General features: G+C 45.6%; 1 protein-coding gene across 2 annotated transcripts in view; it reads left to right on the top strand.

Annotated features, from left to right (window-relative positions):
• Positions 1–26,622, top strand: part of MYOT (myotilin) — a 673,370-nt gene that overhangs the window by 612,057 nt on the left and 34,691 nt on the right. For both annotated transcript variants that reach the window (XM_078653296.1, XM_078653297.1), the window contains exon 16: positions 12,947–13,080. In XM_078653296.1, the coding sequence (XP_078509422.1) occupies positions 12,947–13,080 (134 nt within the window). The remainder of the gene's footprint in view (positions 1–12,946; positions 13,081–26,622) is intronic.

Here is a 26,622-nt window from a genome sequence, read left to right as displayed (position 1 = left end):
GACAAAGGACCAGAAACAGGGTTGTGAACAGGGGCGCCTGAAAAACCTACTGAAACGTTTGTTGAGCCAGACAAAGGTGCGCCAGGGAGTTTCGCATGTATGATAGAACTTTTTGCTGCACCAGTATCCAACAGAAACGGTTCGACTATACCTGATGTTGCTACTGCGACATAAGGCCCACTCTGATCTACTGGAACTGATACTACTCCCTCTCTTTGTCCATGGCTGTCCTAGTACTCCCTTGGCTGAACTTCCTCACTAGCTTCATAGTAGTCTTCAACATGATACTGTTGAGACCTATTTTGTTGGGCAGATTGTCCATTTCGCTGATCGAAATGATTAGAAGGGCGATCACTTGTCTGTGGAGGCATAGCACCTCGTCCTCGACCTCTAGAGTTTTGTATAGAACTACCACGACCTCTCTGAGCTGTCGCAGCATTATTTTGCGCTAAGACTGGACACTCAGTCTTATAATGGCCTTCCATTTTGCAATAAGCACATTGATTCCATTGGTACTGTGGCCTCTGAGAATTATACTCCGTCCTTTGATATGACCCTTGCTGTGTATTAGTCTGATTCGTGCGAGGCGGATATGCTTGCTGTAAAAGAACTTTAGTTTTTAAATTTTTCGTCTTTTTATCTGATTTTTCTTTCTCCTCTTTATCCCTATTTTCATAGTACTGGGCAGTCGCAAGTATTTGCGCAGTCGTAGAGACAGCCCACGCGCTCTCAGAATTCTTTAATTTACCACTAAGTTCTGGCAACAGATTGTGCACAAATTTATCAACAAATAATCTCTGGCCTCCTTCTGTGCTCATATCCTGACCACTATGATCCACAAAAGTCTCCTCGAATCTTGTGAAAAAGTCGGAGACGCTTTCGTCTTTCTTCTGTTTGCACGCGGACAATTTGTCCCAGTTAACGCGCAATGCTGGCATCAGGGTTTTCATTAAATCGATTATTCTACAGGGCAAATTAGCAATTAAGGGTTCAGGTTTAGAACCACCTGTTTGCTGACCATCCGCCGCAATTATAGCTGCCCAATCACCACCTAGGGCAACTGGATGATTCTCTTTCCGAATTTTAGCCCAAATTGGTTGCGGTACTACATTACCAAATAGCAGATCTATGTCAGCTAGATTCAATACACAAGCTTCAACTGTCTGAGCCAACTCTTTGTAGTACCCTGCAGGATTTTTACGCGGATCTGGCAAGGCCTGTTTCACTGCTAATACTTCAGCTCGCTTCCATGGAATATGTATCCCTACTCTCTGGAATTGGGCCGGAGCGGCTGCAATACCAAGGTTTACATTAGCTTGCACAGCTTCACGCCAAATTGGTGGAACCTCCCTCATTGGATATTGACGACTTTGTTTCGTACTACGTTTCTCTAACTCCCTCGGTGAACGAAGTGATGGGTCATTCCTATAACTTAAAATCAGTTCCATCGCTCCTTTTATATTTTGACCAACTATCATACCTGCAGCAAACTCTTTCTGAACATTAATTAATTCTTCTAGATTTGATTCAGAGTCATCATCTTCCAGTTCCTCACGTAGAAGGAAGCACATTTCATCGAACACATAGCGTTGTGTCGGTTCGTTCCATTGCATAAATGTATCCAATACATCTTGTACATTATATCTTCCAACTTTAGAAACCCATCTAAGAGCGGTGGAATCTAATATTCCCCGTTCTTCAGTGCTAGGAAGCTGACTACGTCTCTGCACAGAGTCAGAGGTAGGAGTCTTAATCAGAGTTTTATAGAAGGGAGATAAAATATTAGAGACAGAATCAGTGATTCTCCGACGAACAGAAAGCGGAGTCATAATATTAGCAGAAGCAGTAAATAGAGTAGCAGTTGGAACAGATAGAACAGGAACAGTAGGAGCAGCGGGCAGAGTAGCCTGTGAACTAGCAGGTGTGAGCGATACAGGTATAGTTAAAGAAGCCGGTAACCCTGGAAGAGGGGGTGCCGAAGGAACATTAATATTGACCACAGGAGGTACAGGAACTTGATTCAGAGGAGCAGGAACACCAGGTTGTCCAGCAACCAGTAATTGAACATTCGGTATAGGTGGAGCCGTAGCACCCTGTGCATACGGTGGGGGTGATCGTAACAAGTAAGACAACAGGGGATCCTTTTCAGGGTCCTCTACTATCTTAGTTGTACTCGATGGCAAAGCAGGATAGCACTTGTCTATCGCTAAATTACGCTCTCTATTGGCCACCTCCATCGCTTTCTCAGACTCGTTGAGTTGCAGCTGCTTAGCAGACTGTTCTAAAGTCAACTCTTGCTCTTTCTGTTCTTTCTTCAACTTTTTAATTTCTCTCTGTTTAGATTCTTTTCGCCAATAACGGAAAGAATCAAACATTGCCGGCCGGGCTTTCTTCTTGAACAATTTCGTTTCTAAGTTATCAAGAACTTGAGGTTCAAAACTACCATGCAGTGGCCAACTAAGGACACCATCTTTCTCTGTATAGTGGATCCATACCTCGTTATAAGAGATAGGGCCCACACCAAATTTGCAATATAGATCATAAAGGGGAGTTCCAATCGGAGGAACCGTACACGAGTCCTCCAACTGGGAATCACTGTTGCAACTAAAACAAGACAACATACAATTTTTCCGACTTACCATTTTATAATCCGGAACACAGAACAGACAAAACACAAACAAAAGGTGTGCACTCGAACCAAGAACCAAGAACTTAGGCCTACCAAAGCGAACAAATGTATCGATACCCAAACTAAACCAAATGATTATCTTAACCAGAACAACCAGTGATAATCTTACGAAACCAAACCAAACCGAAAACTAAAAGGATTATCCAAACAGGAGCAACCCTTACAAAGTAACCAACTAGCAACCACTTAATACTTAATACTTAACTGAGGCACTGAAGACGTCACCAAGGAGAAACCCGTCACGTCTCGCCGTACTAAGGACTGCACCTCGGGTCCAAGACAGGGCGACGGTCAAAGCATCGGACCACTGTAGCCATCCGAACGGGAACCCTCGTGGAAGAGAACGTCGGGCCACTTTTGCGATATGCCGGGATCGATGAAGTGGGGCGCCTCCCTCTGGAATCTTCACACGAAGCTTCTCGAACTCTTCAGGCTTTTGGACCGGTACCGAATGACGTCGCCCCACGTTGGGCGCCAATTGGAGTTCTGGACTTTTTGGTTCCGTCCAGAGGTGTCAGGGATAACACCCGAAGACCCCGGAGTTCTACCTGCCTCGGTGCACAAACAAACAGAAACACGGGCTTCTCAATGGTGGCGTCAAAGACCAAAGGTTTATTACTGCAGGGACACAGAAGTCACAGAAACTACACATGGCAGTATCTAGGAGCCTGTTCGATTTGTACAAAATGGGTTGCTCCTTAAATACTAAATTTTCTGCTTGGGGCAAATTCTTTACATGCTAGTACAGTTCTAAACATTTGTGTCCTAAACAATAAATATTTGGCATTTGCACAAGAATCATCTACAGTGTCTGATGTCAAAATATTAAGAACGAGGGGTTCCCACTATTCCATCATAATCTCATGTCAGCTTTTCATTCAAGAGCCGGACCGCCTCATCGTAAATTTCGTTACCTCCCCCTAATAAAGGCCCAGAAGGGAAGGAGAAGAGCCAGGTGCAGAAGATAGAAAAGTAGGATAAGAGATGTTTGTGGGTCGTAAATGGGCAAGGTTACCAGCTTCGGCCGCCTAATCATGATCAGGCCAACGGACACGAGAACCAGTATAGCAGGACTGGCCTCAGGCTGGGGAGGCAGCTCTTGCTGAGTCATGTTGCCACAGCGTTGCTTGCCTAAGGTGCACGTGTCACTAGCAAGGTGAATCGCCTGCTAAAGCCTACGTGTCCTTAATTGAAAGAGGTCATTGCGTGTCCATTGACTATGTGAGGGCAAGGAATACAAAATGTCTGCCGTAATCTAAGATGGATGCCATGGGTGGAACAGAAATGTGTTTGTAACAGGAGTGCTCTTGCTCGTAGCATAGCGAAAACACCGGGATATACTAAATGGATCATTTACGGTTCACTGATACCAAAATTATGTATTTACGACAATGTTAAAAACACGGGTTCAAATCGTCACGGAACCTCAGAGCCAGCATTGTGGAAGGCAAGTACAGCCCTGGAGCACTTTGTTGACAGGATTCCTTCTCTTCTTTTAGTGTGTAGGGCAGAGACATCAGCCGGACCCCAGGAGGTGGAGCCAGCATTGTGGAAGGCAGGCACAGCCCTATTCAAGGTTCAGGTGCAACTCCTCCCTCCCATCTAGATGCAGATCTCTCTATTCACCACTGGGCTGACTCATCCTGTCTCTTGGGATCCCCCAGCCCTGTCACTCACAAACTCCAGACAAGGAATACACAACATAGCAGAGGCAGGCTTGAAAGGTGAGATAAGAAAATACCTATTTTCTAAAAGTGGTATTTTCAAACATAGATTGTTAAAAACCAACTTCACTAAAAGATGTATTTTATCATTCTAAGTCCAGGCATACTAAACTCGAATTTCCTCCATGCTCCCTGAGTCAGTTAGGATTATAAGAATGTAATAATCTAACTGCCCATTTTTTTTTAACTTTTACTTGTCCTTGTAGTGAAATCTTACATTCGTTTTTCACTACTACAAGGCCTGCCTCTTCCATAGGATAACATTGAGTTGACGTATTACATTTAATAAGCGGCTACTCTCAATGGGAGCAGGTTGAATGTTGCGTTTGAGGTCTAAAGAATTATAATTTAAAGTCCACTTCAATGGTAAAGTCAGATTTTCAGTCGCAATTGTGAAAAAGGCACTTTTCGAAAGGAGACATTTTTGTGTCCCAACCAATTGGTGTCTGCTGCCCGCATCCTGGGTCACATGGATAGGTGTGGCAGGCAGTTGGTCATTGTATATTCCTCCCAGACGGCCATACACTAGAGGGGTTTGGTGTGCCTGAATGGCCATCTACAGGCAGGATGGGGGGAGGTGAGCGGGGAACAGCCCTACGTTCAACTGATTAGGTTGCGCTCTGCCATCACACAAAGGGCTTGTCACCTCCACATTGTCTCTGCAGCCAGCTTGGAGCCAGGATGGGGGAGTCAAGACATTCCAAGCACTTCAAAGATAAGCCTCTAGAAACTTCTCCCAACTTCAAAGAAGGCACTAGGTATAAAAATAGGGCAGTCGGACCCACTCCATAGTTCACATTCTGGACCTGTGGAAGGACTCTCGGGGGACTGCCTGCTGCTGTGACCTGCTTTGTACTTAACAAGACTGAGTTTCTGCATCTGGAAGGACTGCTTTGCTGCTTGGAGCCTGCTTTGAACCTTCAGAGGCCAGCCATGCTGTGTGAACCCTGCCTCTTCACCTAAATCCAACACCACCAGAGTGACGCCAATGGCTAGTTTGCTGACCTCCTGTTCAGAGCCATAGGTCTGTATCAGGCTCCTACCATTTTGAACCTACACCTGAACCCAGCAGAGTGAGTCCTGAACCCCCAAGTGGGGTCCCTCCTGTCCTAGACTGTTGGTGATGATGCTAAAGGTGCCCAGGTAGCCAAAATCAAAAACTTGCGACTTATGACATTTTTGGCACAAAACCGCTTTGAGAATCAAGGGGAGAGTGAGACCAACTTACTCATTGAGCCACCCAAGTTGCTTCGCCGGTAGGCCTGATTTTGTTGCTGTTCCTGCTACGTTCTTCTATGGAGCGGCAAATCCTGTTCAGCATTCCATCGCCAAATAGGTATGCAATCTCCTGGAACTATCTTTGGATACAGCCTCCTGTCTCATCCCACTGGACATTTTCAGCGCCCAAACAAGTGACCTAGTCCGAAAGTAGAAATCGTCACTTCGAATTCATCCAGTAGCTCCCCAACAACAATGCTCTTTCCCCGGACACAACCTGTAGTCTTGCCCGGCTGAACCTTACCTTCTCAGAAAACATTTCTTGAAATTTCTTCTAAGTCCAAAGGCAAGTACTAACTCGGCCCAATCCACTTTTTGTATCCGACCCGCGCTACATTATGATTAGCCATAATTTTTAACTTTAACCTGGTATCATGCGACTAGACGTCCGCGCTTTGATCTTTTAGGTGCTAGTTTTTTCTAAAAACCTTAAAAATTCAAAACTCTGTTTTGATGTCAAATAATGTATTAAAATTTACTTTAGTTTTTAAATTGGTGAGGGATTTTTCTTGTGTTTTGTTTTCACGATTAGGTCTGACACTTCATTCAACCAATAATCCAATTTATCACAATTGGTCACAACTGGATGGCTGGAGAAGCTCTCACCCAGATACAAACACATATCCTTGTTATTTCTTAGTGCATGACCTCCAATCCAGACTAAACGATATACTCTGTATACAAAATATTTATAGATCAATATGAAGATCAGAATATTTAAGTAGAACATTATTGTATCACAACCAACTATTAGTCAAATTATAGTGGGGTAGGTAACTGGCTCCTATTCCCATCACGCAGCTACAAATAACAAACCTGGAAGATGCAGTTTGCAAAGCCACTTTACAGGAGGTATTAGATGTGTACATAGCCATTAATACTGGAACAACATCTAATAGGTTGGCGGGATGTGAAGCAACACAGTTATGAGATGATTATCCACAAAAAAGACTTTTGATTACTGTGAAACAATGCTTAAAGGAATAATACCACTAGTAAATAGACTAACAATTTGGCATCCTTAAACCATAGTGAATCCCTCTTCATTCCCACACTGTTACAGATCAAGAAAGATTACGATGTGCTCTTTGACAGGCAGTGTTGAATAAACTATAAGAAATATTTCGTATAAACACACAACCATGCCGACAAAGCAGGGAGATTGATGGCCAGAATCCTGAGGAATGATAAAGTACATGCTCCAGTCACAGTCTTTAGAGATACTATGGGGCAAACACAACAGTTGTAGATGCCTCTTACCATGGCACTTACCCCATATTATTCACAACCGTACACAAATGCAGATCACAAGATGCGATTACTTTGTTTTTTGAAGTGTCAACCCTCCCCACAGTTGGCCCAGATGATAGGGTTGTGTTGGATTCCCCATAAATGATCAGGAACTCATAGGTGCCATAGAAGGTTTGGCCAGGAATAAAATGCCAGGAACAGATGGCCTGCCAGTCGAATTTTAGAATACCTTTTCCAGTGTACTGACATTCAAGCTGAGCGTTCCTGTAGATGGGTTTTCTCCCAACAACTACTAGTGAAGCTCTGGCTGTAGCCTTACCCAAACTAGGACACACCCCACTGGATATGGCATCATATCATCCTCTTCTATACTCAGTACAGATTATGAACTTCTAAGCAGGATCCTTGCCACTAGATTGTTACCACATATGCCCAGACAGGTCCATATGGAGTAAAATGGTTTTAGGCATGGGCGTAACATATCATTTAACAATAGGCATTATTTTGTGTGATATAAGGCTTTTACAAAACATTCCCATATTTGCTCATACTCGTTTTGGATATAGAGAAGGCCTTTGACACTTTCAGTTGGAAATACTTATTCTTGTTACTACGCAAATTTGGCATAAGTGACCATATATTCCAATGGATACAACTACTTGTCCCACAGCTAGAGTCTAAATGGGCTGTTCCATCTCACCGCAGTATAATATTGAAAGGGGGACATAGCAGGGATGTCTGCTATCTCCCATCTTATTTGCACTGGCTATGAAGCTATTTGATGAAGCTTTAAGAACAACTGATGCATATTGGGGTATACCTGTGAATGATGGAACTCACTTGGTCTCTCTGTATGCAAATAATTTGGATGTTAGGGGGAACTTCAACTCCAAATTTGAGCTATTGCATAAAATAGAAGAACTAGCAGGACTGAAGGTGAAAATCGTGTATATACCCAGCAGGAAAGGGGTGTCCATCCAGCCAACCTCACTCATAGGCATTTTATTATAACATGGGAGCCGCATACATTTAGATACCTGGGTATCAGAGTATCCTATAAACACAAAGACATATTGTAGGGCAACTTGGGAGCCTTGAATGCATCTCTTAGAAAGTAAATTTGCCTTTTGGAAGGGATTACTTCTTGCCCCAATTGGTCTTGTGGGAATTGCAAAAATGGTAATGCTTCCCGGACTGCTCTAGTACTTTGTTATTCTACCATGCATGTGCCCTCAATTATCATTAAGGAATTTGATAGCCTCTTGGGGGAACTGCTATGGGGACAAAGTAGGAGACGAGTCACACTTTCTAAAATAAAAGCTCCCACAGCCAAAGTGGACTATGGTCCCCAGATATGAAATTATATTACCTAGCATACCAGCTTCAGTGGATGACGTATTGGCTATGTGGGCGTAACGCTATTGAGTATGGATATACACTTGAAATACTACAGGATGTTAAGCTATTTAACATGTAGTATGATAAATGTAAACCTGTGGTTGTGCTGTATGTGTGTGTCCATATGTGTGCCTATGCATGTGTCTGACTGCTAACCCCTGGCTTCTGGTGGCCGCAACCCCTAGCATACAGGCACCATAACCCGTGGCACTTGGAGCACTTGAACGATGAGATGACAGTCTTTAAACTACTGCGGCATTCTAGGAACCAAGGTTGTCGTGGTATAAGGTTGATGTCATTGGCATATTATGGCCATTGCTGTGGCCCTGGCATAACGAGTCATTTATTGGCATAATGTGAGCATTCGAGGCATCACGTTTGTCGTGGGTTAAGGGCCCCTTCTGTTTCGTATATAATATAAGAATGAAAAAGGGCTGTATTGGAAAATAAAAGCTAGTGGAAGTTAGAAGTGAGTAAAGATGATGTACATCCAGCTAGACAAGCGATACGAGGTTATGCCAAAATGCTCACCCAGATTATATTAGCCTGTAAAACAAATTACCTAGTAGCCAATTTCTTAGAGAAATTGCTCTCCATGTTTACCAAGTTTCCCTGGAGGTGGTCTCCTCCAACTAACATCACATAAAAGGATCAGACTTGCTCTGCAAACCATTGAAAAAGTTAGAATATCAGCAGTGCCCCCTGGTATTTAAACATCTTTTAAAAAGCGCAGTTTTGCCCTATTGATTCAAAATGTTCATGGGGAGAACCTCTGAATACTCCTAGAGAAATTTGGTCTCAGTCATTAATATTTTAGCAAGCTACTTATACCTAATCACTTTAAACGTTCAGAAGCTGCCACTGAGATTTTCTTGGGGTGAACCACTCACCTCCAATCACTTCTGACTACAATATGAATTGTTTAGAACACTAAAATTAGGTGCTGGAATATTCCTTGAATACCCTTACAGAACTGGCAATAAAGTGATTTCTTCAGAGACAATATTTTTAGAATGTTTCTGTGTAATATGTTCTTGGTCCTGCGTTTTACTGATATATTCTTCATCATCAAAGCTACTAAAAGGTGAGTATTCTCCTGTGAATGGACAGATCACACCATGCTGCATCCATGTGTGTAGGAAAATGTTTTTAACATGAACAATTATTTCCCAATTTTTAAAACTCTTCGGGGTCAGGGAGGTGACAAGGAGTTATCACTGAACAACAGAAATGATTGGACTGCATGCTTGCCCTCTTGCGCCTGATGAGTTGGCTAGTGAACCACGACCAGTCATGTTACTGTTGAGAACTCATCAGACAGGCCATGACAACAACAAATTAAAGATAATCATTTTTCGTGATCCTGGGCTCAAGTGACAAGTAGTGCCGTACAAAAGTCCCTGATAAATACAAATATATTAAAGTTACTGTGGCCTTTAACGAGAGTCTTAAGACTGTGGACTAGGACTTCTTGAGCAGAGGATTATCTATGTCACTGCCTTGGGAAGTGCACAGTTGTTTTGACTCTGTTCAAATATAGTCTCCATATTTACCCCAGACTTTTTAATGTACTATCCGTAACCTGCCTTGGTCTTAGGGCCCTATTCCTAGCTGTGTGTTACTGTCAAACCCTATCTGGTCTTACGCTTTACCCTTCCACATTGAAGTGCAGGTCTCACAAGCATTACTTCTGTTGTTATTTGCATCTACCCTCAAGAGTAAAAAAGAGGGAGAAAAGAACTAGTAGGAGCAAGAAAGTTCTGCCAGAGCATGTTCTTGCATAACTCCCCCAAGAAACCTTTGCAGTGGTCCACTCATTCGCTCAGTACACATATATGGGCTGTGTTGAGGACATCTGCCAGGTCTGGGACCAGTCCGACCCTGAGTTGACTTCACCTGTCCACTTAACACATCCACAGGTGGATAAACATTCCCTGCGGTGACCCAGGCCAGGCATCGCATCTTCCTTCAACGTTTCGTTGTAGCAGCCTTCATTGTATGGTAACTAAAAAAAAGTTTCACCACCACATAATTAGGTAATTTGGGAAGACAGCACCATTCATCTCCTCAGTGATCCTTGTGAAGGCTTTGCACTGTTTTCATGTGAGCCAGACGTGGGGATGACTCACTTGTCATACACTCATACATGAGTCCAAGAGTCTCATCAGCCTGCCATCTCACTCCTCTGTCGCTGCCTGGTAGAGACTTGTAATGACTCTAACTACTTAGAGTCTTGCTGTCCCTATCCCCAGCTTTTCATATGGCACAGTGCTGGTCCGATCAGGAAACCTGTCAGCAAACCGGTGCCCAATCCACTCTGTCAAATTGCACCTTTGTGCTGCATGGGCCAAGCAGCCGAAAGCTTTTATCCTACTGGGTCTGCTCATTAGTGCCCGGCCAATTAGCAAGTGTACTATCTGTGGTGCTGGGCATTCACTTTTGACTGGCATAAGCCGTGAGCCCCTGGGAATATGGGGCTAGAGAGTGTGGAGGGCAAGGCTGCCTCCAAAGCATGAGGACACCACTTTTACGGATGTATTGCCAATTTAATTACAACTGCATCCAGGCGCTCTGGCCCAGCGTTCCATACATGTAGCTATAACGTAGCTATAATGATTTCTGTGCCAGATCTGCCCTGTGCTGATCTGTGCATTCAAGCTGCATGTAACCTGACACCACCTACAGTGACAGAGGTTGTGCTATAATTATAGTGATAAAACATTCACAACACTGCACCACATGCCCTACAAACCAGTACAAATAGGTTAAAGGAGGGATAGAGGAAGGGAGAGTCTAGAAGGTGTTATTTGGGAAATCATAGTAGTAAAATGAGGTTTGGGATGATTCAAAGGAGGGATAGGTAGGGAAGAGGCTAAAAGGGCTATTAGGGATATCATAGTAGTACAATGAGGTTGATGAAAAGTCAGAGAGTGGAGGTAGAGGATATATTGAAAGAGGTATAGGATGTGACATAGAATAGTGAATTAAATGGGGTTGAAGGTCTTTTTGGTATTTATTTATTTTTCTACAGTAGAAGTAAAGTAATAAATATATAGATACATAACTACATAGAAAGGTATACATGCATATGGAAAATAATAAAGGGATATAAAGTTGTATTATATAAAGTCTCATATATACATGTATGGATAAATAGTTAAACTCCGACTTTCAAGTGTTGCTATACATAAAGCTAATTTATTTATGTATTTTTAAGATCTATATATTTATTTATTTATTTGATACTTTTACCAATATTTCAATAGTGATGCACTTATAGATAATAATAATAATAATAATAATAGGGGCATTTATAGAGCGCTGAGTTACGCACACCGGCGTGTCCCCGCGCTGACAGATACAATTGGTACGATCACATTGACACGTTATGATAGCTAAAATAAAATAAAAATTGAGACCCTTAAGCATGTGATCAAATCATTTGTATAACTTATCACATATTGAAACAAATAGATAAAACACGAGACCCATAAGCATATAATCAAATAACTTATATATTTCAACTATGCAGTGACCTTATGCATGTTATGCATAAAATAATTTGTATACGCATATATATATATATATATATTGTAAACATGATTAATATATACATTTGTTAAGCAGGCCTAGAAGAATATCTATGTATGTTTAAACCATAAATAGAATACCTATTTGTACAAAGTGTTGCACACAGTTTCCTGCTCAGCTGCAGGATGTCCCGCCCACCTTGAACATTTTGCAGCACACAATTGTCATAGGGGAGGCAGTCCAGAGTTCCCACTTATTTCAGAGTAAAAGACGCGAACTTGAGATACTTTGTCCAATTTCATGAAGGCCAAAGTTTCACAAAAGTTCCAGATTTTATGGGCATAATGGGAATTTTGCCCGCTCCCATTTGAAAAGTGACCAGATAGCCCATTTGGCCTCTAACATATTTTTTTTTCTGGAGCAGATTTATCTGTGGCTGTGAGTGCGGCAGCGCCATGGTAGTTATAGAATTACAGTGGGTCCCCTTTGGTCATATAATTTATTCCTCATGTTTTGGCTTTGACTTGTGAGCTGTTGTGCAGATGAACATCACAACTCTACTGTATAGACCAACTTAAGCAAACAACTTGTATGAAGATGCAGGGAAAAGTGTGTGCATCTGTTTGGTTCACGTTCCACCCCTTTGCATTCAGAAAGCAATGAAAATCAAAAGTTGGTTACCATATGTTCTGCGCCATTGTCCATGCTGACCCTTACCAAAAATGGCCCTAACCTGGAAACGTTAAGTGCAAGAGAAACGAATCCTGTAACCTAATTGCTAGCAGCCAAAGCTGAATTATATTTTTCAATACATCTGGTATTTCGACATTTTGGTCTCCCCTGTTAGGGATGGGCTCTTTATTTAATGAGGCATTGACACCTATAGAACAATAGTACTTCACATTAGTTTACTTTTGGCAAAAGTCTCACAATAAATCATTTAATAAGTGTAGAAAGCAATGCCTTCTCAATTATAACGAAGAAGACCAAAAAAAGACCATTTTTATTATGGAATAGGATTGAAATGTATATTCCTAAATCTCCTTTCACTTCAGCACTTGCTTTCATATTTCAGGTTGCTTCAAGATTCCAATGGGAAAATCTGTCTCCTTATTTATAACGTGAGCAAGAAAGATGATGGATGGTATACGATATCCGCAGTAAATGAGGCTGGAGTAGCTACATGTCATGCACGAGTTGATGTTGGAAGTAAGTATCCTTCTGCAAGTCACATGAATTTCCAGTTCTCTATCACACACACGCACACACACACATAAACATGTATCTATATACTTACATATGTGCAGCAACAGCCCTGTATTGTGAGATGAAATGTGTGTGCAGAAATGATGGCTCACAAGAAATGGGACAAGGTAGAGGAATTGAACTGAAGGCCTCAGAACCAGATCAGACAGAACACAATCAATTGTGTCTCAGGTTCTTCTGAAATATAAAGTTTGCCTCTGTATTTTCACTAGCATTGGCTAAAACTCTTAACTGTAAAGATACCTATCACACGTTGGATATGATAAGTTTTCCGCTGCCTTCTGAGGATAATTCTTCACTTTATAAACACCTTCATTAAAATTGAATACGGTTTAGATAAACTATAAAACAATCATTGTTCTACTTGAAATGCATCTTGTTTGTGCCATTAATATTAAAGCTTCATGGTTATTGTCATGCTATGGTAACAATGAAAGAGTGGGTTGTGCACACCTTCTCTTGTTTTTGTTAGAAAGCTTCATTATTCACTTTATACTTTATGGCTTTCCTATGCCTGCCTGGCATGAATGATAACTCAATAGTGGTCAGGTCTCACTCAGGCAACCTGAACTCAAACGTGCACAGCTATGTGGTTAAAAACTGTCTTAATTTTCCTATTGCCCTTTCGTTGTTGACAGATTAAACAGAACATTTTAACATTTTCAATTAAGCAATTTATTCTTCATTGCATTATTGACAATGTTTCCGTGTTATATCTTTTATATAAATCAGTTGCTCAATAATTAATTATATTTGATCATCACTATACATCATTGTACGACGATTGAAGATTCGTAATCCAGCCCAATGCATTCCGGGACTGGCGGTCCGTTCGACAGGGGCAAGCCTATGAAAAAATGTATACATTATTGACAATATCCTGCTTTTCGAGGTGCTTATACAGAGCCATCATCAAATACATGACATTTCTAGATTTTGATTATTATCATATCCAAAGTTTATGTTTTACCAGATTAAACTGATATTCGTGAGATGCGAGCATATGACCATCTTCATTAGGTAGTACTGTTCAGTGGCGTAAAGAAACTTGAGGGGGGCCCCCCTGCAAAGCACATGGAGGCCCCCCCCCCAGCAGCCAGGCCCACCACCTACCACTTTGCCCCACCACCCAAAAATGTGATATATTTTGATCTAAAACCTCCAACATTTAATGAAATGCCTCTATATTGTCTTACTCACAGTTCTAATGAGAAGGTGGGAAACACTCAACATATAAGCTGTCAAAAGCAGATTATTTAATTGAGGCAGCAAACAGAACAATGCCGAGGAGCGATCCTATTGTCTCAGGAACTGCCTATGGCCGAAGAACAAAGAACAACTATGAAGGGTCTGAATTCGAATTTACATTAATGGACCATAACTTGAAACTTTAAAAGACAAACCCAAATCTGTAGTTCCATAAAAACTAGACTGACAATATACATGAGAAGTACAGAAGATGTAACTCAGTATCCTGTGAAATTCAAAGGAAATAGACTGGTGAATTATGTGCATGTCACACACTTGTGAGTGTCAAGGGTTGTGCATGACCTGAGGAAGCAGTTTCAATATCTACCGTTATGTCTTTATTAGTAAGCAGTACAAAACAGGCGGGCAAACGAGGCAGAGGATGAAAACTGTTTGGATGCTTCAGAACATTGATGCAGATGTTTGTCTGAATGTATCATTTCTGTGGTGTAAACAATGCTTAATACAAGATTGAAGGCACACATATTACAGAGAAGTGCAAGCAACACCATAAATAACACCGCATGTGAAATTTAAAAAAACATATCAGTAAGTACCCAATAACAGAATATATACAAACTGTAGTTGGTAAAGCAAAACAAATGTGCAAATACTTCCAAGTGCATAATAAAGCAATCACCAGTCCAGCAATATACAACAATCAATCATGTTTTATAACAATCCAACTTTCTTAAATCATGGTGAAAATACTTTCAAAGAACATGATAAAAACTAGCCCAGCCGTATGCAAAAATGAAGCCAGGTTAGTCAAACTATTCCCCGTTTGGTGTGTGCATAAAGGCACATATATTTCAAAGCAATTGGTAAAAAATAACAACTACCAATTCCCTTTTTGAAGGATCAAATATTTCAAAGTGACTGGCAAAACATTAACAAGTACAGCAGGCAGCAGCATACAAAAATCAAACCACGTTAGTCAACCAATGCCCTTTTGGTTTGTGCACGAAGGTGCACATATTTCAAAGTGTCTGGTAAAATAATAACAAGATCAGCAAGCAGCATACATTAATTAAACCAATTTAGTCAATCTAATTACCCTTCTCTTTGTGCATGAAGGCATAAATATTTCAAAGTGCCTGGTAAAGCAATATCAATTTAGCAGCATAGACATCAAACACATCCAGTCAAACGATGCCCCTTTTATTTGTGCATAAAGGTGCCTGATCCCACTTTTCCCATGCCTTAAAAAGTCTCAGGATGCCTTTAATGGATGCAATAATCTCACATCTAATAATGGCAGCTTAAGAGGCAGCAAATGTGACCTTGGAAAAGAAAAGGAGGTCTTCGCAAGAGGCAATCCCAAGGATATGGCTCAACAAACATGATACATGGCAGAGCACTTTGAATCAGGCCTGGGCCCTGGCATGGAACAGGAGCTGAGAATTTGCTATATGTGAAAGGGCATGTGAGGGAAGATAGCAGCCCATCACGAAATGGTGGGAATATAAATGGAAGTAACAGAGTGGCCAGAGACAGTCCTGCAGGCAAAGGGGTACCAAAACCCACGTACCTAATTTGAAAAGATGTCTTGCAGCCCCTCACGATGGTTTGCAACTTGGAAAAGCAAAGGCATGTACATTTTAGTAAGAAGCATCCAAATCTGCTCAAGCGGCACATGACTTCAAACAAATAGTTGCAAGTTGTAAGCCTGTTTTTAAAATATGTGCAAACATTTTTTCCAATATTCTCCATTCCTATATAACAGCTCTCCGTCTGAGCAAGTCTATATTGAAGTATTTTAGGATGTTCAGAGTAAAGTTGGAGATGATAACATGGTTAGTTGTTAAAGGGAAAAGTAAGATTCCGACCACCTTCCTTTCTCTTTTGCTGATGAATGCAATCGAATTTTAGGAGGGAATAAAGCACACTATATTAGGGGTTGGTTATGCAGAGTGATGGACACATCCTTTTTTCCACAGAGAGGTTATTGTGAAGATGAATCCCTGATCTTCAAAAATGTAGATGAATATTGCACATTCAGTGAACAATTAACAGCAATACTGGGAGGAGTGCCCTCATATTATACACACTGTTGTCAACAAAAAATTAATTTTCGACCAACTCGTTATTTTCAACATGGTTGACAATGCTGTATTAGCTTAGCAGTATGCTTAAAAAAATCAAAGTCCATATTCAACTCCGTGAGTTATCACTCGTGGTTCAAAACGCGAGAAGTACCATGTGATGGCCAGCGATGGACACATATCTATACTATGGAGATCAACTGGGTGTGGCACTGGGGGTGGCACACCTGTGTCCATTCACGGATTGGCTTTGCCCCTTGCTTCCCCAGTGGCCATCACCGGCCTAAGCCTCAGATAACAAATCAGAGAAGCGAGAACGAAAGTCCCGACCGAGTTGATTGGGGTATTGAAACCAGGGGCGCAACTAGATCTGAAGTTCAGGGGGGGGGAGCTACCACTCCCAGCCAGGGCTGGCCCTGGCACTGGTCGCACACAGTGCAACAGTCTTTTCTGGTGCCCCCTCCCCCATTTCCTCCTTCTCCATGAATTCCCTCACTACCACTCACCAACTATGCACCTCATCTCTCTATTGCACCTTTCTGACAAACATTTCATTTTTTTTATAGCGCTACTCATAGTTTACTCACACTCAGTTCTGTGATCTGCATGGTACACGTTCTGTGTAGCAGGTACATTAACCCTCTGCGCTTTGTGGGTGGCAGGAGTGCCCATGTGAGTGCACAGTGGCAGAAGCAACAGTGTGAGAGTAGGGTAAGATGAGTGACTGCAGGGTGAGTGAGATGACCATATGAATTTGGGTTTGGATGTAAGTGCAGAGTGGGACGAACTAATGCATGGTCAGTGATGTGCTTGTTTGAGTGAGATTGCAGATTGAGCTGTGAGGGGGACAGGTGAGCGAAGGGTGAGTAGTGTGCTCATGTGTCTGCAGGGTGAGGTATGGGGTGAATAGCGCAAGTGCATTGTGAGTGCAGAGTCTTCAACAAGGCCGACGCTGTCATCGCACCCCACCTGCGGGACATCATCAACACCTCCTTCGACACCACCACCTTCCCGGAAAGCTGGAAGCACGCCGAACTCAGCGCCCTACTCAAGAAACCTACAGCGGACCCCACCGAACTCAAGAATTACCGCCCCATCTCGCTCCTCCCGTTTCCAGCCAAAGTCATCGAGAAGATCATCAACAAACAGCTGGCCACCTTCCTCGAGACGAATGGATCCCTCGACCCCTCACAGTCTGGCTTCCGAGCCAACCACAGCACCGAGACCGCCCTCATCGCTGCCACTGATGACATCCGAGCCCTGATGGACAACGGAGAAACAGCGGCCCTCATCCTCCTAGACCTCTCCGTGGCTTTCGACACTGTCTGCCACCGCACCCTAGTGCAGCGCCTCAGTAACGTCGGAATCCATGAGAAGGCACTGGAATGGATCATCTCCTTCCTCGACGGAAGAACACAGAGAGTCCGTCTACCACCGTACAAGTCAGAGGCCACCGAAGTCATCTGCGGCGTCCCTCAAGGATCCTCGCTGAGCCCCACCCTCTTCAACGTCTACATGAGCCCCCTCGCGGCCATCGCACGCCAACACAACCTCAACATCATCTCCTACGCCGACGACACCCAGCTGATTCTCTCCCTCACCAACGACCCCGCCACCGCCAGAGCCAACCTTCACGAAGGGATGAAAGACGTAGCCGAGTGGATGACAACCAGCCGCCTGAAACTGAACTCAGACAAGACGGAAGTCCTCATCCTGGGCTCCTCGCCCTCCGCCTGGGACGACTCCTGGTGGCCCCCCGCCCTGGGCACCGCACCCAAACCGACAGACCACGCACGCAACCTGGGCTTCATCCTGGACTCCTCCCTCTCCATGACCAGACAAGTCAACGCCGTCTCCTTGTCCTGTTTCAACATCCTGGGCATGCTACGTAAGATCTTCCGGTGGATCCCCACCGAGACCAGGAAGACGGTCACCCAGGCCCTCGTCACCAGCCGTCTGGACTACGGCAACGCCCTCTACGCCGGAACCACCGCCAAGCTCCAGAAGAGACTCCAGCGTATCCAGAACGCCTCGGCGAGACTCATCCTCGACGTCGCCAGAAGAAGCCACATCTCCAGACACCTGAGAGACCTGCACTGGCTCCCAATCAACAAAAGAATCACCTTCCGGCTCCTCACCCACGCACACAAAGCCCTACACAACCAAGGCCCAGGATACCTCAACAGCCGCCTCAACTTCTACGCTCCCAAACGCCACCTCCGATCGACCAACCACGCCCTCGCCGCCGCCCCCCGCATCCGAAGAGCGACAACAGGAGGAAGGTCCTTCTCCTACCTGGCCGCCAAGACCTGGAACTCCCTTCCGACCCACCTCCTCCTGACCCAGGACCACCTCTCCTTCAGGAAGAAACTCAAGACCTGGCTGTTCGAGCAGTAGCAGCACCCCCCCCCTAGTGCTGGCCCTGGCCCTGGCACTGGTCGCACACAGTGCAACAGTCTTTTCTGGTGCCCCCTCCCCCATTTCCTCCTTCTCCATGAATTCCCTCACTACCACTCACCAACTATGCACCTCATCTCTCTATTGCACCTTTCTGACAAACATTTCATTTTTTTTATAGCGCTACTCATAGTTTACTCACACTCAGTTCTGTGATCTGCATGGTACACGTTCTGTGTAGCAGGTACATTAACCCTCTGCGCTTTGTGGGTGGCAGGAGTGCCCATGTGAGTGCACAGTGGCAGAAGCAACAGTGTGAGAGTAGGGTAAGATGAGTGACTGCAGGGTGAGTGAGATGACCATATGAATTTGGGTTTGGATGTAAGTGCAGAGTGGGACGAACTAATGCATGGTCAGTGATGTGCTTGTTTGAGTGAGATTGCAGATTGAGCTGTGAGGGGGACAGGTGAGCGAAGGGTGAGTAGTGTGCTCATGTGTCTGCAGGGTGAGGTATGGGGTGAATAGCGCAAGTGCATTGTGAGTGCAGAGTCTTCAACAAGGCCGACGCTGTCATCGCACCCCACCTGCGGGACATCATCAACACCTCCTTCGACACCACCACCTTCACGGAAAGCTGGAAGCACGCCGAACTCAGCGCCCTACTCAAGAAACCTACAGCGGACCCCACCGAACTCAAGAATTACCGCCCCATCTCGCTCCTCCCGTTTCCAGCCAAAGTCATCGAGAAGATCGTCAACAAACAGCTGGCCACCTTCCTCGAGACGAATGGATCCCTCGACCCCTCACAGTCTGGCTTCCGAGCCAACCATAGCACCGAGACCGCCCTCATCGCTGCCACTGATGACATCCGAGCCCTGATGGACAACGGAGAAACAGCGGCCCTCATCCTCCTAGACCTCTCCGCGGCTTTCGACACTGTCTGCCACCGCACCCTAGTGCAGCGCCTCAGCAACGTCGGAATCCATGAGAAGGCACTGGAATGGATCATCTCCTTCCTCGACGGAAGAACACAGAGAGTCCGTCTACCACCGTACAAGTCAGAGGGCACCGAAGTCATCTGCGGCGTCCCTCAAGGATCCTCGCTGAGCCCCACCCTCTTCAACGTCTACATGAGCCCCCTCGCGGCCATCGCACGCCAACACAACCTCAACATCATCTCCTACGCCGACGACACCCAGCTGATTCTCTCCCTCACCAACGACCCCGCCACCGCCAGAGCCAACCTTCACGAACGGATGAAAGACGTAGCCGAGTGGATGACAACCAGCCGCCTGAAACTGAACTCAGACAAGACGGAAGTCCTCATCCTGGGCTCCTCGCCCTCCGCCTGGGACGACTCCTGGTGGCCCCCCGCCCTGGGCACCGCACCCAAACCGACAGACCACGCACGCAACCTGGGCTTCATCCTGGACTCCTCCCTCTCCATGACCAGACAAGTCAACGCCGTCTCCTCGTCCTGTTTCAACATCCTGGGCATGCTACGTAAGATCTTCCGGTGGATCCCCACCGAGACCAGGAAGACGGTCACCCAGGCCCTCGTCACCAGCCGTCTGGACTACGGCAACGCCCTCTACGCCGGAACCACCGCCAAGCTCCAGAAGAGACTCCAGCGTATCCAGAACGCCTCGGCGAGACTCATCCTCGACGTCCCCAGAAGAAGCCACATCTCCAGACACCTGAGAGACCTGCACTGGCTCCCGATCAACAAAAGAATCACCTTCCGGCTCCTCACCCACGCACACAAAGCCCTACACAACCAAGGCCCAGGATACCTCAACAGCCGCCTCAACTTCTACGCTCCCAAACGCCACCTCCGATCGACCAACCACGCCCTCGCCGCCGCCCCCCGCATCCGAAGAGCGACAACAGGAGGAAGGTCCTTCTCCTACCTGGCCGCCAAGACCTGGAACTCCCTTCCGACCCACCTCCGCCTGACCCAGGACCACCTCTCCTTCAGGAAGAAACTCAAGACCTGGCTGTTCGAGCAGTAGCAGCACCCCCCCCCCCCCTAGCGCCTTGAGACTCTCCGGGTGAGTAGTGCGCTCTATAAATGTCTTTGATTGATTGATTGATTGAGAGTGATCACTGTGAGTGCAGGGTGGGCGGGTGAATAGTGATCAGTGTGAGTGCATTGTGATCGCTGTGAGTACAGAGTGGGCGTAAAAGTGAAGGGCAAGAATGTGGTTTGAGTTGTCTGAATACAAGGTGCATTCCCAGACACTGAAGTAACTCAGCATCTTATTGACAGCGGTGTAGGGTTTCAGATCTAAGTCCAACTATTTATGCTATTAGGGCATCAATAGGGATTGAGGGTGTAAGAAATAAATAATGTGCTTCCAGTCTCATGATACGGGTTGCCAGCTCATTATTTTGATGTCCCAGACGGGACAAAAATAAGCAGTCACCTAAAGCTGGATTTTTAGCACTTATCTGTGCTTACTTTGAACAGCAAATATAAATAGAAATCACTTTTAATTGGGTCCCAGGGCTGACTGAATGATCCATGACTGATAACAGAAAAGTCACATTACAAATGAATACATACACTTTTATTTATAATCCTATTTAGTGTCAATACGAGGTCTTTCCAGGCTCTTTAACGCCTTAACCGAGGTGGCAATTCCATCGCGGTGCGGGCGTTCTAAAGGGTGGGCGGGGCTGCGTCGGCCAACGGTCATTCGCACCACCAGGGAGGGAGTGCTCCCGTCGGCCAACGGGAGCATGGAAGGTATTAACCTCTTCGATGCTCATGGCGGCCCCCCGCCGTCATGAGTCATGGTGGGCGTGTGCTGATGACGGCCGGGAGCCGTCATGACCACGCCCGCGATTGGAATGTCAGCACTGTGGCGGAATTCGCGCCGCAGTGATGAGGTTAAACACATTGCTGGCATTTTTATTTTGGCATCACTACTTTATATTCCTTTTCATGAAATGCATTCTCAACAGTAATGTGATATGTGATGTCACCTGCGATATTATCAATTATTTTATTTGTGATGTTATCTTTAACATCAAGAATGAGCTGGAGGCAAATGTAGGAAATTATGAGGTAGAGGCACAATGTGATTTGCAGGTGGCATTGTGGGTAAAGTGTATTGGAGGAGCACAGAGTAATGCGCTTCAGTGAATCGCTGGTTGTCGTGTCTGAAGGGAACACTATATGATGTGTCTCACTGGAGTACTGGGTCTTGGAAATGTGGTGTGCAATTTGGGACTGTGCATCAGAAGGGCACTGTGTGTTGTACAGACAAGGTGCATACACATGGCTGTGTGTATTACAGAGCAGGTGATGTGCCAAGGGGGGGTAAAAGCTGATGTTCAGTAACAGTTGTTGGTTAAAGTGTAACTTCAAAGAGGCCTGAAGATGTACTGTGTCAAGCATGAACAACTCATTCGTTCCCTTTTTTCTTTCCATTCTGGGATTTGGAGTACTATTCAATTATAAATGAGGGTATGCAAGTATTACAAAACAAAGAAAAATATATATTAGGGCTGGATTATCTTCTGGCATGACAACCAGTACTTTGGAATTAAAAAAAATGACAGTCTTGCTTTCTAATGCATTTCAGTGATTTGTTTTTAGGGTCAGAAATCTATTCATGGCAGAAGATCTTGTTTAATATGGTGTGTTATATACAGGCACAGATATACACATGAAACATTCATGGGCACACATTCAAACATGAACAATTCACATACAAGAATAGTTACACACCTGCATAGGCACAAAGGACCCTATGTTGTGTACGACATCTTTAGACAGTCCTGTTTTTTTGTACAACACTGTTTGGCATAATGGCACTTTCAAGCCTTCGCTTATATTTGTAAAAGAAAACCTAAGCCCCAGAATGCAGTTATTTGTTGCTGGGAAAAAAAGAACTGGCTGAGGGTGTCACATGTGAAATGGCCTACTTGGTAGAACAGATTGACAGATATAAAAATAAAAAATACATTCCCTTTCTATTACATTGTAAATAGATTTTTTTTGGGTTTGTTGCTTGAAATATTTGCCTTTGTCGTCCATGCCTACAATATGAACAATAAAAGTGTCGAAAGTATTAATTTCCATTATTTTGTTTTATCCTGCTCCTCTCAAACATTTTCAGAAGCTGAGTTTAAAACATAAAGCTTCCTTAGTTCTGCTTCTTTGACCTCTCCCTTTTGGAGAACCTTCACATTTGTCAACTGGCTTACAGCCCAGGTTTCATTGGCCAGAGGCGCGTCTTGATTCACTTTAATCCTCGTCAACCACGGACTCGCCACTGCTTTATTTATATTAGAATAATAATAATAATAATAATAATAATAATAATAATAATAATAATAATAGTAGTAATAAAGTGGAGTGCACAAAGTATTTTTTTTCAGGAGCCAGCCTCTGACGCAACCAGCAGCCTAGCAAGGATGTAATGGGCGGGCCCTGTTGCAAGCAAGGAAAATGCCACCTTTTACTGCTGTTGGGTAGTCAAAAACAGCAATTATCATAGTTCAAGGGGCCCCTCAGAATTCTAAGTACCGGTTCAACTGAACCTCCTGCACAGATGGTAGCTGCGCCCCTGGACTCGGCTTTCTTCCACTACCCAAACCTTCCTCTCTTTCTTACTCTTGACGTTTTCATTCATGCAATCTTCCTTTTATCACTGTTTTTCTCTCATTCTCTTCCTTCTTTCTCCCTTTACTGACATACTCTCTCTTGATCCCACTGAGCATGACAAATAACGCATAGTTGCCAAGGTTTTTGTAACATTTTCATAATTTCAGTGCTATTATGAGTGATATTTCAACGAGTATGAGTGACACTCTCTCGCTAGCAAAATAAAACAATGAAGACAAGGGAAAAATATAAATATAGCAAATTACAGCCATTTGCGCAACAAGACACTCTGTACTTGCTACTCAGTGCGCCCCTTTTCCCTCTGTTGCAGGGGGTGTAATGTCTGGCAGACATTAGTGCACTGCGACTAGAGGTGTACATCAGGGAAGTTTCAATTGGGGCTTCTGAAGGCTGCGAAATGCCCGTAGGCAGCGTTTTTGTGCACATTCAAGTTGAGACACAGGCGGTGGAAAGACAGGGGCTGGCTGAATCTGGGACATAGATGCAGTTGTGCACACTCCAATCGAGAGTCAGGAAGCTGTAAAGACATGCATTGACTGACACATGGACACAGACACAGTAACGTATTTACAGATACTGGGATTTAGATAGACACAGGCGCATAAATAAACGGGCAGGCTGCCACTGCAACTTATTGCAGAAACAGGGTAGAAAGGCTCAGGGAACTCGCACTAAAATGTAGGGACATATGGGGCAGCTTAACATCACTCCAGGCCTGGCCTCTCTTCCACGTCTGGGACCCGGCCCCAACAGGATATCATCAACACATCCTTCGACACCGCCACCTTCCCGGAGAGCTGGAAGCACGCCGAACTCAGCGCTCTACTCAAGAAACCAACAGCGGACCCCACCGACCTCAAGAACTACCGCCCCATCTCGCTCCTCCCGTTTCCAGCCAAAGTCATTGAGAAGAACGTCAACAAGCAGATGGCCGCCTTCCTCGAGACGAACGGATCCCTCGACCCCTCACAGTCTGGCTTCCGAGCCAATCACAGCACCGAGACCGCCCTCATCGCCGCCACCGATGACATCCGAGCCCTGATGGACAATGGAGAAACAGCGGCCCTCATCCTCCTTGACCTCTCCGCGGCCTTCGACACGGTCTGCCACCGCACCCTAGTGCAGCGCCTCGACAACGCCGGAGTCCAGGGGAAGGCACTGGAATGGATCATCTCCTTCCTCGACGGAAGAACACAGAGAGTCCGCCTACCACCGTACAAGTCAGAGGCCACCGAAGTCATCTGCGGCGTCCCCCAAGGATCCTCTCTGAGCCCAACCCTCTTCAACGTCTACATGAGCCCCCTCGCGGCCATCGTACGCAAACACAACCTCAGCATTATCTCCTACGCCGACGACACCCAGCTGATCCTCTCCCTGACCAACAACCCCGCCGCTGCCAGAGCCAACCTGCACGAAGGGATGAAAGAGGTAGCCGAGTGGATGACGACCAGCCGCCTGAAACTAAACTCGGACAAGACGGAGGTCCTCATCCTGGGCTCCTCGCCCTCCGCCTGGGACGACTCCTGGTGGCCCCCCGCCCTGGGTACCGCACCCAAACCGACGGACCACGCACGCAACCTGGGCTTCATCCTGGACTCCTCCCTCTCCATGACCAGGCAAGTCAACAACGTCTCCTCGGCGTGCTTCAACATCCTGCGCATGCTACGGAAGATCTTCTGGTGGATCCCCACCGAGACCAGGAAGACCGTCACCCAGGCCCTCGTCACCAGCCGGCTGGACTACGGCAACGCCCTCTACGCCGGGACCACCGCCAAACTCCAGAAGAGACTCCAGCGGATCCAGAACGCCTCAGCCAGACTCATCCTCGACATCCCACGAACCAACCACATCTCCGGACATCTGAGAGACCTGCACTGGCTCCCCGTCAACAAAAGAATCACGTTCCGCCTCCTCACCCACGCACACAAAGCCCTACACAACCAAGGCCCGAGCTACCTCAACAGCCGAATCAACTTCCACGCTCCCAAACGCCACCTCCGATCAGCCAGCCTCGCCCTCGCCGCTGTCCCCCGCATCCGAAGAGCGACATCAGGAGGAAGGTCCTTCTCCTACCTGGCCGCCAAGACCTGGAACTCCCTCCCGACCGACCTGCGCCTGACCCAAGACCACCTCTCCTTCAGGAAGAAGCTGAAGACCTGGCTATTCGAGCAGTAGCGGCACCCCCCCCCCCCCCCCCAGCGCCTTGAGACCCTTCGGGTAGGTAGCGCGCTCTATAAGTGTCATTGATTGATTGATTGATTGATATGTGTGGTCCCCAACTGCAACAACACACTGATGTCTAGTGTTGCCGAGCTGGCTGACCGAAAAACAAAAGACACATTGCCAGCCAACGTGTGTCCTGCCTGCAATCTGGAGAATACCCTCAGGACTACTCTGGCCTCTCTGTTACGTGAAGAAAATGCTGGTCCCCAAAACAGAGACCAAATGCCCACCACCTGCAGCTGCAACCACACACATGGATAATGCACAAAACTCGCCTCACTTACTTCAAATTTGAACGTCTGTTTCCCAATTAAACCTCGAAGTACACACAGTCAGTCAAGAAGTGCCTCGTCTCTGCGTGTGCTACAGAGCTGATGGAGCCCCTGGAGGTAGGAACACAGTCTCAGAGGCTGCTGCGGGGCCGAAATGACGTTTCAATCCTGACCCCATGATGCACCCCCATCCACCCCCCCCCGGGGCTCCTCCACCAACACCCACCTGATGCCCTGCCTGCAGCAACAGCGGCAGGCGCGAATTGGAGACAGGACAAAGCAAAATTAAATTATTACCGGCGGCCGCACAGTCCCTCTAAATCCTTTCCGGGATGCCTCGCCGCCGCGCACTTTTAATACTTATGCCATGCGCTTGACACTGGTTAGCCCCACCCTAATAAACGAAAGACCATGCAGAGGTCACGTCTGCGCGCCACGCACGATGAACCATTTAATTTATAAAAGAGGCCACAGCGAGGTGCAAGGTCGGGGAGCCTAATCCAAATTACGTTAACACCTCACATCCCAGATGAATGTGTGGTGCTTGCTGGCTGCTCGGCCGCAGAGGGGGCCCTGGAGCGCAGAGGCACCCCGCAACGCAGGGGCTGCGGGGGGCCTGTGTTACGCCCCTGGTTCTGTTCATTAACATTTCCAGAGTTTACAT

The sequence above is a fragment of the Lissotriton helveticus genome, chromosome 7, assembly GCF_964261635.1.
Source record: "Lissotriton helveticus chromosome 7, aLisHel1.1, whole genome shotgun sequence".
Taxonomy (NCBI): Eukaryota; Metazoa; Chordata; class Amphibia; order Caudata; family Salamandridae; genus Lissotriton; species Lissotriton helveticus.
This window is presented reverse-complemented; position numbering and strand designations above follow the sequence as displayed.